The sequence below is a fragment of the Gymnodraco acuticeps genome, unplaced genomic scaffold (assembly GCF_902827175.1).
Source record: "Gymnodraco acuticeps unplaced genomic scaffold, fGymAcu1.1, whole genome shotgun sequence".
Classification (NCBI taxonomy): Eukaryota; Metazoa; Chordata; class Actinopteri; order Perciformes; family Bathydraconidae; genus Gymnodraco; species Gymnodraco acuticeps.
In genome coordinates, this window is record NW_022990224.1 from 2,291,374 (window position 1) to 2,303,577 (window position 12,204).

Below are 12,204 nucleotides of genomic sequence, written 5' to 3' on the forward strand. Positions count from 1 at the left end.
ACCATTACCTTATATTAGCCCTGTGAATCACTGCTAATGGCTTCAGTGAGAGGGTACTGTAACACAAAGGTGGGACGCGCTTAAATTGAGACCTCGAGGTCTGGAGAAATGCACACTGCAGGATATTTCTGCAGATGCTTTGATTAATGGAGGTTGTTGTGCAGGTCCGTAGTGCAGATACAATCCCCCACCCCGAGCCGAAATGAGCATACACCAGCAGATCCTTAAAAATTTATTGAAGTTAATGTAAGAGGAAATCATAAGTGATATGAGAAAAAGAAAAACAAATAACCCTTGCATAGATCACAGACCATGCCTTTGTCATCATGTGACAAACTGAACACATTGTAGCATAATCCTTGGTAAAACACAACATGACAATGACGGCTGGATTAGATAACACAATCAGAGTTTGGTTTGCTTGTGGATGAAAAGAAGAGCAGAACAGTCCTTTTTGAGATTTGCTCCAAAAAAACGTCCCTACAAGCGAAGTTTAAATGTGCATTCTTGACAGGAAAGACAAACTCATAGCCTTTACACTTCTAACACAAACAAGATCTTCTCATCAATACACAACATCCCCACATTTGATCCTGTTCCTCCTCAGCAGGCAGAAAGCAGGCCGACACCTTCAGCACAAAGAATGCCTTAAAACCAATGTAGTACAGAGGAGGTTGTGTGGCACAGGCCCTGTTTAGACATGATGGGCACGTTTCCAACAATGCAGTATCACTACAGTCTAGACTGAGATAAGAACGGGCAAAATGTCACTTGAAAGAGCGTTTCAGTCCTAGAATAGAGATAGGGTTTGAGAAACTAGCCCTTTATGTCCTTGCTCACACTCAGAGCCCAACCTGAAAATCACACGGACACCCAACGCCATCTGAGTGATGAGGTCAGCGCTAAGGTGCTTTTTAAGAAATCCCACAGAGGACTCGTTTCATGACAAACTTCTGAACAGGGCCTTACAAGAAGCCTTGGTGCAGATGAAAGCAAGGGTCTCTTTTTTTTAAATGATGCAACCGTGTTATAGTTGATCCACAGTTTGAAAGGCAAAACTCATGCAGTCCTTCATCGACCATGCAGTTTTTTGCGATTAGTAGGTTTCTGTAGAGATACATCGTAGCAGTAGGTTCAGCGGTGGAAAAATGTCAACATTGTGATTGAATGAATCCTGTTTTTTTTCCTTCTTAAAACCAAAAAGACAAACCATAAGATTTTTTTAATAATAGTACACTTTTTGACCATATCATTTAGTGTATAGCAATTGATCATAATACAGTAGTTTCATTATCATGGCTTGCCCGAGGAACAAATTGTCTTTGATATTCCAGGTTATGGCATGTTCTTCCTAAATCATTTTACAGTGCCACCGAAAAGAAGAGGAAAATAAAAACACACAGTAAAATTGTTTTCATACGTATTTGCAGGTTATAGTGGTTACTTTTCTCTATCTTATTGTAGCTAAATTGCATTTTGTTCTCGTGACATTTCATGATTTTTTTCTTATAGTTTGATTAGGTTAATGTCGTCATTTTTTTTGTTGATCTTCTCACTTGTGTTTCTTTGCAGAAGCATTAGCATCTAACGGTAAGCTAGACAAATGAATATGTAAAACAATTTAGGCACCTTCTCTGACTTTCTCTCACACAGCTGATCAGTCCAGTGAACTGATGATAGATCCTCTCTAAGTGCATTATGGGCTTTTCCTTTGGGACTGTGTTCTAGGTTCGAATGAACCCGTCAGCAGCCTTTGTTCCTGACTGAAAAACAACTCCAGTCCGACCTCCGTGTTTAATGGGGACTGCCGCTGTTACAAAGCCTATATTTGGACTTTTCAAGCATTTCTCCCAATAAAATGTCATCCTCTACATTCGACCCTACTGACCTTACAAAATCCCAGAACAAAGGACAATCGGTTGGATCATAAACAGCCCTGTTGTGAGTTGTCTGTCACGTGATCGCAGTTTCTCTGACATTCAAAATAGATTTGTTTTCCTATATTTTTTGTTACAAAAAGCATCTAAGAATCAGGTGATATTCTATTGCTGTTAAGAATGCATGTTTCTGTTGGGTATTTGAATGCATAGCACCATCCATACATGCCTCACAGCACTGCTAACGTGAGGAGCTTGTTTTTATTTTCTTTACCTCACTTTTAGCTGTTTCCTGTAGGACATGTTACACACATCACTACCTTCAAGTATCAGTCGTACAAGAAACTCGTGAACAATTTCCTGATAGCTGCATTAACGAGACTACTATAATTTCCTTGAATCTATACATAGCAATATAATATATGGTACTGGGGATTAGTAATGTCCTTCTGTATGAGAAACGCTACCCAAATTGAAGATCCCTGACACAAATGTGTATCTTATTTTGCTCTCATGATAAGTTACTGACATCTAGCAAGGCTCTTGCATTTTAACCTCAACCTGAGGCAGACACTCTTCAGCAGTACAGTAAAAGAAATCATCAAAGAAAATGAACAAAGCGGACCAACCAGCGTACAAAAACAAAACGGGGACAAGAATGGAAAAGTACAGTAGTCCTGTACTAGCACCACAAAGAATAGCCATTGCACTAACAGAAACAAATATATGACATTCAAGTTGCATTGCAGCGGATATTTTCTTTTACAGGACATTGTCAAGAGAGTGCTTAATACAAATAAAAAGAGGGTACAGTACGTTATAAAATCTTACTATTATTTGGGTCAATTCATCTCAATACTGAGTGAAGATCGATGTACAGTAGCTGGAGATTTTCAAGTAGTCATAATTTATCCTAATCTATCTGCAGTTAGTCTGGAACAATATGCTAGGAAACAATGCACTACATATGAGCAAGCACAGGGAAATAATAAAAAAAATATATATGTTTGCGCTAGAAAACAAAATGATTGTGCAAAAAGGCGGGCTGCACATCACTGTGCATAATAATGCCCATAACAAACCGTCTTAAAAACACATTCAGGTGACGCAACAGTAACTTCAGATACCATTACTTCAAAGAAAGCAACATATAAAACAGTCAATCTCCTCCCGTAAAGAGAGTCAAGCAGTCTCTACATACTCTCTCCATATGAATGTTCTGATTGTGCGTAGCGTTAAGTGAACAAAAGGAGCGGGATTGTGATACACTATTTGCCCTAAGTGCTTGTGTAAAGGCTATGCTTTGGGACTCTCACATTCAATGTTGCATGACTGCAGTTTACACTTAAGGTTCCATTTTGCATTATGGTAAAGGAAGCCCTGCATTGAAGCTTGCAGCTCTGCAGCAAGTTTGCAATGACCTCACTGAGGTAGAGACCCTGAAAGGATGCATGGTGCACGAAAAAGAAAGAAAAACAACAGACATAAATCAAATATGTTAAAAACCCTATGGAATTTCCCTTTTGAATTGGATTGGTAAACATGCAGAGTACAATACATTGCTGCTTAAGGGCATAATTAAGTGCGTGACAGCATGAAAACCGGGTTGTGCATAACAGCCATGGATCATCTTTTGTTTTTGACCACAATCACCTGCTGTTTCAACCTTGCTCATCTGGCATCATTTACATCGTAACCAACAGTATATCAACACTCGAACAGAAGGTAAACCAGCTCTGCTCAACCTCACAAATCCCATTGTACACAGAGGCACTTTCACTGGTCCTGGTGGTGAAAGGGATAAAGGCACTAGCAACTAATGTCAGAATAATTCTCTGTAATATGAAGTGAAATTTGGTATTGATCCTTTTCTCAGTGGATTCCTAACCAATATGTACTCAAATTTGATGTGGAAATGGAAGCATGACTAATGATATGTTAACTTTTCTTGTTCAAAGAAAGTCCATGCACTGCACTATTGAAGTAATACTGTAATTGGTGCTTATTATAATTATATGCATTTTTGATAATACTTATTCAGTTTCTTTGACTACCTTTAAATGAGAAACTCTGCATCCTCAAGGTGGGTTTGGATATATTTGATCGCAATTCGGAAAACATCCAGAATTTGATTTCCTTAGCTTCCCTGACAATAGGGCACTGCAGAGTGCCTGAATTGCAACAAGCTGAATACTCATGTCATGCATTACATATACCAGGATACAAAAGTACCTTAGTCAATAGACCATAATGCAGGTAACTTTTATCATGCTATGATCTCATTTATGTACTGTTTCCTTAAGATTTAACATTCAATTTCTATACTTCTAAATGATTAGCATTTCAAATTAATAACTCATCCAGTGCACTCGGTATGAAAACAGATGAGAAGAGGGGGATGGAGGCAGGTATCCAAAAGAACATCCTTTCCATTATGTGAGATATGTCTCGTGCATGCCGATATCAAAATGGAAAGTCTCTAATCATGCTCGTGTGAAGCTCACTTTAACATTGTGCTGTGTTGCATCTAAAGGGCATGGCATTGAATCACTTGGTGATATCACAATTACAGCATCTGCTGGAAAACAGCAGCATTGCGGATGTCCGTGAAGCGAGCAGATCACCATCTGTTTACATCCAAACAAGAGAGATCAGTCTTCCTCCTATAAGGTGCTTTGCTGAATAGTAGATATCCTTTGTAGGGAGAGAGGAAGGAGGAGGGACGGGGGTCACCTAACTTCTTGGTGCTTACCACTTGGCTGCAGGTGCTTGCATGTCTCTGCAGACTTTTCTGGTGCATTGTGCAACTTGCTGAAATGTTTTCTGTACTCCATGCATAAGATTTTAGTATCACGCCGTCATTGGATGAGACCGTGTGCTCTCTGCGTCCTCCAGGGAGCCGTGTATATGCGTAATATTCAATGTTTTCTTTTTGATGTACCTATATATTTGTAGGATCAGAAGAATTAATTATTCTATCTACCTGTCATTCACTCTAAGAGCTTTGATTTTCCTTTCCTTTCTATATAGCTTAGCATAGTTGTAGGCCTAATGCCATAGAGCGCTTTGAGGAGGTAAATGAAGCATTCCTAACTGATGGTCTACTCCACATATGACAGTCCCATAGAGATCCTCTAAGTTCTTAGCTAGTTTCTAAACATCTGTAAGCAGCTTGCTTTTATTTACACAGTTTTGGTTGGCTATAGTGCAATTGCCAGTTCTGAGGTTTGCCTCCCTAAAGTTGTCGATGCTATTGTTTATGTCTCCATCGATCTCCATGTACTCTGACTTGCTGACGGTGGATGAACTACGGCGGCTGGAGTTGGTTTCAGAGGGGAGGTTGGTATTGCTGACGTTCAGCAGCTGGGCCTGCTCTTCTCCCTCGGTCTCCCTGTGGTAGAAGTAGTTGAAGTTGGACACAATGACAGGCACTGGGAGCGCAATTGTCAACACTCCGGCGATGGCACACAGAGATCCTACAATCTTGCCTCCTATAGTGACCGGCACCATGTCCCCATAGCCCACAGTTGTCATAGACACAACAGCCCACCAAAAGGCGTCCGGGATGCTGCCAAAGTGGGATCCGTCCTCCTCTGCCTCGGCGAAGTAGACAGCACTGGAGAACAAGATGACTCCAATGAACAGAAAGAAGATCAGCAATCCCAGCTCTCGCATGCTGGCCTTGAGCGTCTGCCCCAAAATCTGCAGTCCTTTGGAGTGTCGAGACAGCTTGAAGATCCTGAACACTCTGACCAGACGGATCACCCTGAGTATGGCCAGAGATGTTGCCTGCTCCCCCACTCCCTCTTTCTCTGGGTCTTCGGCCAGCTCTGTGCCGAGTGTGATGAAGTAAGGGATGATAGCCACTATGTCGATCATGTTCATCATGTTCTTGAAGAAGGCCGGTTTGCTCGGGCACGCCAGAAAGCGTACAATCAGCTCAAAGGAGAACCAGATTATACAGAGTGTCTCAATGACGAAGAAGGGGTCAGTGAGGAGATTTGGCTTATAATAAATAGTAGTGTTCCCAAATGGGATCATTCGACCCCTGGGGTCCTCTTTCAGCTGTGGTAAAGTCTCTAAACAAAATATGACAATTGAAATCAGGATTACCATCACAGACACAATGGCGATCACTCTCGCAGGGCCTGAGCTCTCCGGGTGCTCGAAGAGGAGCCAAATCTGACGCTGGAATTCATTTTCGGGTAAAGGACGCTCCTCCTCCCTGATGAAACCCTCGTCCTCACGAAACTTCTCCATGGCATCCGCCCCCAGCTCGTAAAATTTGATTTCTTCTGAGAACATTTCCAAAGGGACGTTCACTGGTCTCCTCAGCCGGCCCCCTGACTGATAGTAATAGAGGATGGCATCGAAGCTGGGGCGGTTTCTGTCGAAGAAGTACTCGTTTCTCAGAGGGTCAAAGTACCGCATCCTCTTTTTGGGGTTGCCGAGCAATGTCTCTGGAAACTGGGAGAGGGTTTTCAACTGTGTCTCGAACCGGAGCCCGGCTATGTTGATGACCACCCTCTCGCAGCATTCGTGGTCATTGTGGTCCGGGGGATAGGTGTCCTGAGGGTGTCCCGGGACAGCCGAGGTGTCGTCCATGTTATCTCCTGCTACCACGGTCATTTTGGAAGGAGGAGGAGGGGGAGGAGGAGGAGGAGTTGTGTGGGGATCCCGGTTAGTCTGACTGAGCAGGCATTCAGGTTCGGGGCAAATTTTCCACTCCTCAGCTTCCCACACCCCTTAAATTGTTGAAGACGTCCCCGGACACGAGGGGGCTAGCTGGCTGCTTTGCCTCAGTGCGGCTCCACTGCGGTTCTCGCTGACTTGACCATTGCTGCTCTCCTGTGCATCTGCTGCTGTTGTTACTGCTGCCTCTGTCACACAGAGAGAGAGGGAGGGAGGGAGGGAGGGAGAGGGAGAGGGAAAGAGAGAGAGAGAAGGAGGAAGAAATAATGGGATCAAACAGCCAAGATATTTGCTGGCTCAGCATTTTTTGCAGTTGCTTTATTTATTTATTTAGTTCTCTCAACCTGCAATAAGTGCAATTATCTGGTAGTAAAGGTTGAAAACACAAAAAAGAGGTGCAATTCTATAATATAAATATGTATCATCTTACTGTAGCGGTGATAATATGATGATTTTAATATTCCTATGATTTTATGGGCAGTTTTACCCTGTTTCTCTGATACAGTCATATGCTGTTTCTGTAAGGGTGTTCACTTTAGTTTTACATAAATGATGTGGTTTATGTCTTAAAGGAGCATGACCATCATTTATCCTACGGCACTCTAAACCATCCTGAATTATGATGTGACGCATAGCATCTGATTCAGATATACACCAACTGATGTTTCTGCAAACAGCCTAAAGGCTTTCCGCGGGGCAACAAATATGTAAAACCCATTTACGAGATAGTAAAACAATGCACTAGCTGTCTAAGCTAACCATTAAAACAACAGCAGCTGTGGAGGAGAAAACAATCTAACCGATATGATTATTGCATAAGTCAGCAGTTTCGGGGCTTACCGTTGGCTGTTCTTGAAAGGTCCTGAATGCGTCTTATCCTCGAGTAAAATCATCCAACGGCAGGGCAGCAGAGGGTGTCATGTGGCAACTTTACATTGCACCTTCCTCAAAAAGAAAGAAGCCTACAGCCTCTCTGTGCTCTTCGCCATCCTCAAAGTGCCCCCAAATGTCTTAGGAAGGTGAAGCCAAGTAGAAAAAACAAGATGTGAAATCAGGTGAGTGTAATGAGGAAAGCCTGGGATGGAAAAGGAACAGAAAGAGAGCCGCAGCGTCGGGAGTTGCTCGCTCCGCGGCACGGTGCGTGAACAGCTCACAGCATACCGCAGGAGAAAATCTTGCGCTGCAATTCAGGGGGGGAGACACATTAAGGGGCAATAAGCGAGCCCTTGACATTTCCAGACATCTCTGCATCAGCAGAAATCTTCCGCTTTTTGCGAGTGGACGAGATGACAAGCACAATGTGTTTTCAGCACGGCTCGGAGGGCAGGATAAAAGACACGGAGAGTGCAGCAGCTAGGTCCAAATGTTTTCTCCACAATGTCAAGCAAGTTTTGCTGTGCATTTTACATGCAAGTGCAGGGGAGGTGAGGGGGGAAGAGGGGAGAGGAGAGGAGAGGGGAGGGAGAGCAGCAGGAGAAGCAGGAGGAGGAGGAGTTGGAGGGTTTCGACGCAATGCAGACCGGCTCTACTAAAGCACGCCGGTAGAAGTTCTCCACACACCACAAAAACAAGAGCACTTGTGTGCCAGCACTGGCGCAATCTCACTGCAAAGAGGGACAGTTGGTAACAAAACCTCTAAACCCACACTGGGTGACATTTGAGATGTTTAATAATTTAGAAAAACTAGTCAGAAATTGCTTAGATTATAATACCCATCTACCCCCTAAATATGTTATTTTAATGTGCCCGATGTGAGACCAATTAGATTGTGTAACTTTCATCACTTTTCTAGTGAGCAATAAGAAAGATAAAGTCCTGCACACAGTGTTTGCACCCTTCATAGTTATGAAACTTGCATTCAGGATGTGCACTATATATACTCACACCAAATATCACCTTGTGATACTAGTATAACATCCCACCAACCTTCACTCATTGCTGCATATGGATCTGAAAGTCAGACAGTTTTGAAAGAAATGCAGGAATGTTGGCACTGCAGAGGCCACAGGATCAGCTTCAGCACCACGGATAGCGCAGTGATTAATTCACCTCACAGAAAACTACAAATCCCAAAATAATCCAGAATGTACTAAAGTCATTACTGTACAGCAGCATAGTACATATGTCTCCATTGACTTTGAGTGTATAGGCACGAGGCCTAAACACAGTGAGAGTCAAAGCTGAATTGACTCTAAACAGCTGTCTGCTGACTTTTTAAAAACGAGACATTCAACAAAAAGAGCAGGTCATCAGGTCTAATTTGTTAAATGTGCCTCCAGCCAATTAACCCTCCCCAACATTAATTACTTTGACATTTTATTAAGTTAATTGGTTTTGTGGCAAGACTACATAATATCTGCTTCTACGCCCTTGTTTTCAAACATTTAGCAGCAAAAGTGATAAAAGATATTGAACCAATTTAAGGGCATTTATTTGACACAAGTGACTCTCTGTTTGCCTTCTTTGAATACTGAGGGAAGAATGACGAGCGATACATGTTCTGATTCATAATTTATTTATAAAAAAAGGATTAAGTTAAGTTCACATACATGTTTGAATTATAAAAATAAATATTTTATTACATTTAAAATTCACAATGCATTCGTGTCATGCAGACATTGCATTGTAATGTCTATGTGGGCTATGTTCTCGTGTAGCTGCAATGCAATCCGAATGATTGCAACAACACAGAGACAAGTTGCCATTCCAAGTTTGCATTAAAACTGCATAAGAAAATAATTCAGAATTACAAAAAAACGCAGTATACATGCACAAGGCTTTTTATACACAGAAAGCGTGGTCATCAATAAAGCCTATAAAAGAATGTTGTTTTTTCTACTGTTGATAAACACAATGTCCATTATCGCAGACTGAATCTTTCCAAAGCATTTCCTCCATCTCTGTATATATACAACACTGGCAATGCAAAAATATCAGTGAGAAAAGTATCCACTACTTTGGAGAAGAAAATAATCCCACGCTTGTGTTTTGTTGTGACTCTGAAACACGCTTCACAAACTCATCTGCCTCCTGCAAGTAAGCCGAAAATAAAACTCACTAAGTAAACAGTAATAGAGAGCAGTCAGGCTTCTGCTGAGCTTAGTTAACCATCACAAGCATCCATACAGTCAAAGAGCATGATCTCAGGGGTTTATGCCTAAATCAGTCAATGTCATGTGCAGCAGTGCAGAGATACACAAGCTGAAGTTTTCATTTTACACAGCATTCTGAGCAGGGATGAGTTTCATCCACAGAGGGGCGCTCACAGCTCACTTTCCTGATCAGATTGAATAAAGGTATGCTGCAAACTCCGAATAAACAAAGTCTGGGATGGCTCCTAAAGTGAGGTTTGTTTTTTTGGAAGAAAAGTACAGAAAGCGATGCTGTCATTAAGAGACATGTATATTTTAACTATGGATAAGTGATCTCGTCGTTATTATGTAAAACATGTACACTTTTGACAATAGTACCCTGAGGGATTAAGCCAACAATTCACAGTCCAAACAGACGTAAAAAAGATCGAATGTTCCAAAAGGGACAGCAGTTATGAGTCATCAAAGCGAAATACAAACCCATTTCCTTCTAACTCTTGCGTAACTCGTTTGGGATACGTGATCGTATCAAAGTTTGGTTCGTGCGTAAACAACATTTAAGGGACTTTTTACAAAAAATGTTTTGACTGAACTGAGAAATTAAAGACGAACACATTGTTTTTCAATGATCCTCTATTGACTGCTCAGTTTGTTAGCATGGCTCGATTACGGCTAGTGGTATTTCAGCTATGCCCTGTGTGCCCCAGGGGTTCCCAAATGTTTGCACGTCAGGGCTATGGTATCGCTTTACTGCACAGTTCCCCATGTATTGACTGTTGCTCCCCTCCCTTGCCACATTTTAATACATCACGGTACATTTAAGCCAGTTCTCACTTTGGTGGGGGCTCCTGTAGCATAAACATATGAGGCTCCACTTTTAGAAAAATACTTTAAAACAGATTGCGTAAAAGCCCCCAGCATGTAGGAGCTTTAATGATATGTCCACTGGAAGACAACTCACCAGAAATAAAAACTCCTTCCAACGTTTTATACCTCTGTCAGTCTCACTGTGCATGTCTCCACTGGGATTACTTTTGGATGCGTCAAAGTTTCCAAATAGTCGCTCTCCTGGAAGGACTCAGTTTTGGAGAGCGATTGGTTGCTTTTGTTTGAATCACTTTCACTTAAGGAGGGCTGCTGCTGCTGCCCGCATTTGACATGCACATACACAACATTTTCCTCATCCTCGTTCTCTCTGTGGTAGAAATAATTGAAATTTGACACTATGACAGGGACAGGTAAAGCTATGGTTAGCACTCCTGCAATGGCGCACAACGATCCGACGAATTTGCCCCCAATGGTGGAGGGGCACATGTCTCCATATCCAACTGTCGTCATTGTCACCACTGCCCACCAAAACGCATCGGGTATACTTGTAAATCCAGAATCTGGGTCTTCTGCTTCTGCGAAATAAACCGAACTGGAGAATAAAACAACTCCAATGATCAGGAAGAAGATGAGCAGTCCCAGCTCCCTGAGGCTGGCTTGAAGCGTCTGGCCGAGGATCTGGAGACCTTTGGAGTGCCTGGAAAGTTTAAAGATCCTGAAGACTCGGACCAGACGGATGACCCTGAGGATGGCCAGAGACGCTGCCTGCTGACTGCTGCCCTGATGCTCCGCCAGGTCAAGGCCCAGGGTGATAAAATATGGAGCTATTGCCACAACATCGATTATATTCATGATGTTTTTAAAGAAAGCTGCTTTACTGGGGCACGACAGAAACCTCATGGTGAACTCAAAGGAGAACCACACGATGCAAAGTGTCTCCACCATGAAAAACGGATCTGTGAACGGACTGGGCTCAAAGGCGATGATACTCCCATTGGGATGAGTTTTTGGCACCAGTGGGACCTCTCTAAACTCGGGTAAAGTCTCCATGCAGAATATGATAATAGATATTAAAATAACCACAACAGACACAATGGCGTTTATCCGTGCAGGTCCTGAGCTTTCTGGATACTCAAAAAGGAGCCATAACTGGCGTTGGTATATGTTGGTTGGCAGAGGGCGATCCTCCTCCCTCGATAAACCCTCATCGTCTTTGAAAAGTTCAATGGTCTCCTCCTCAAATTCATAAAACTTTAACTCCTCCAGGAAAATATCCACAGGTACACTGACGGGCCTCCGGAGCCTCCCTCCTGACTGGTAATAATAGAGGACGGCGTCAAAGCTCGGCCTGTTCCTGTCAAAGAAGTATTCATTCCTCAGAGGGTCAAAGAAACGCATCCGTTTACGTGGATCTCCCAAAAGCGTGCTGGGGAAGCGCGAGAGGGTCTTTAGCTGCGTCTCGAAGCGCAGACCCGAGATGTTGATGACCACTCGCTCGCTGCACTCCGTGTCGGCTGCTTCCAAGTCAGCAGCATCTTGCAACAAAGGAGTTACGACCACAGTGTCGTTGTGGTTCTCCTGGGACACCACGGTCATCTTTTTTACCCCTCCGAGGGTAAACCCGTCACTCACCTCCTCTGGGTTCTCCTCTGTTACCCGTGCGTCCTCACAAATCTCCGTCTCATGCAGCCGCTCACACTCAGAAAAACTCTCCC

The 12,204-nt window shown here is 42.9% G+C and overlaps 2 protein-coding genes across 2 annotated transcripts; both read right to left on the minus strand.

Moving 5' to 3' along the window:
• Positions 1–219: 219 nt before the first annotated feature.
• kcna1a (potassium voltage-gated channel, shaker-related subfamily, member 1a) lies at positions 220–7,983 on the minus strand. Its single transcript, XM_034218724.1, has 2 exons — positions 7,410–7,983; positions 220–6,757 (listed from the first exon to the last, which is right to left on the minus strand). Exon 2 carries the CDS (start codon positions 6,504–6,506, stop codon positions 5,031–5,033), a length of 1,476 nt encoding a protein of 491 aa, XP_034074615.1. The 5' UTR covers positions 6,507–6,757; positions 7,410–7,983; the 3' UTR covers positions 220–5,030.
• Positions 7,984–9,067: 1,084 nt separating this feature from the next.
• On the minus strand, positions 9,068–12,204 carry LOC117547845 (shaker-related potassium channel tsha2-like). The gene has a single exon (XM_034218725.1). It carries the CDS (start codon positions 12,083–12,085, stop codon positions 10,649–10,651), a length of 1,437 nt encoding a protein of 478 aa, XP_034074616.1. The 5' UTR covers positions 12,086–12,204; the 3' UTR covers positions 9,068–10,648.

What these genes read in the sequence shown, in the direction of transcription:
- kcna1a (XM_034218724.1), bottom strand. Translation starts at nt 6,506, where the DNA reads ATGACCGTGGTAGCAGGAGATAACATGGACGACACCTCGGCTGTCCCG.
- LOC117547845 (XM_034218725.1), bottom strand. Translation starts at nt 12,085, where the DNA reads ATGACCGTGGTGTCCCAGGAGAACCACAACGACACTGTGGTCGTAACT.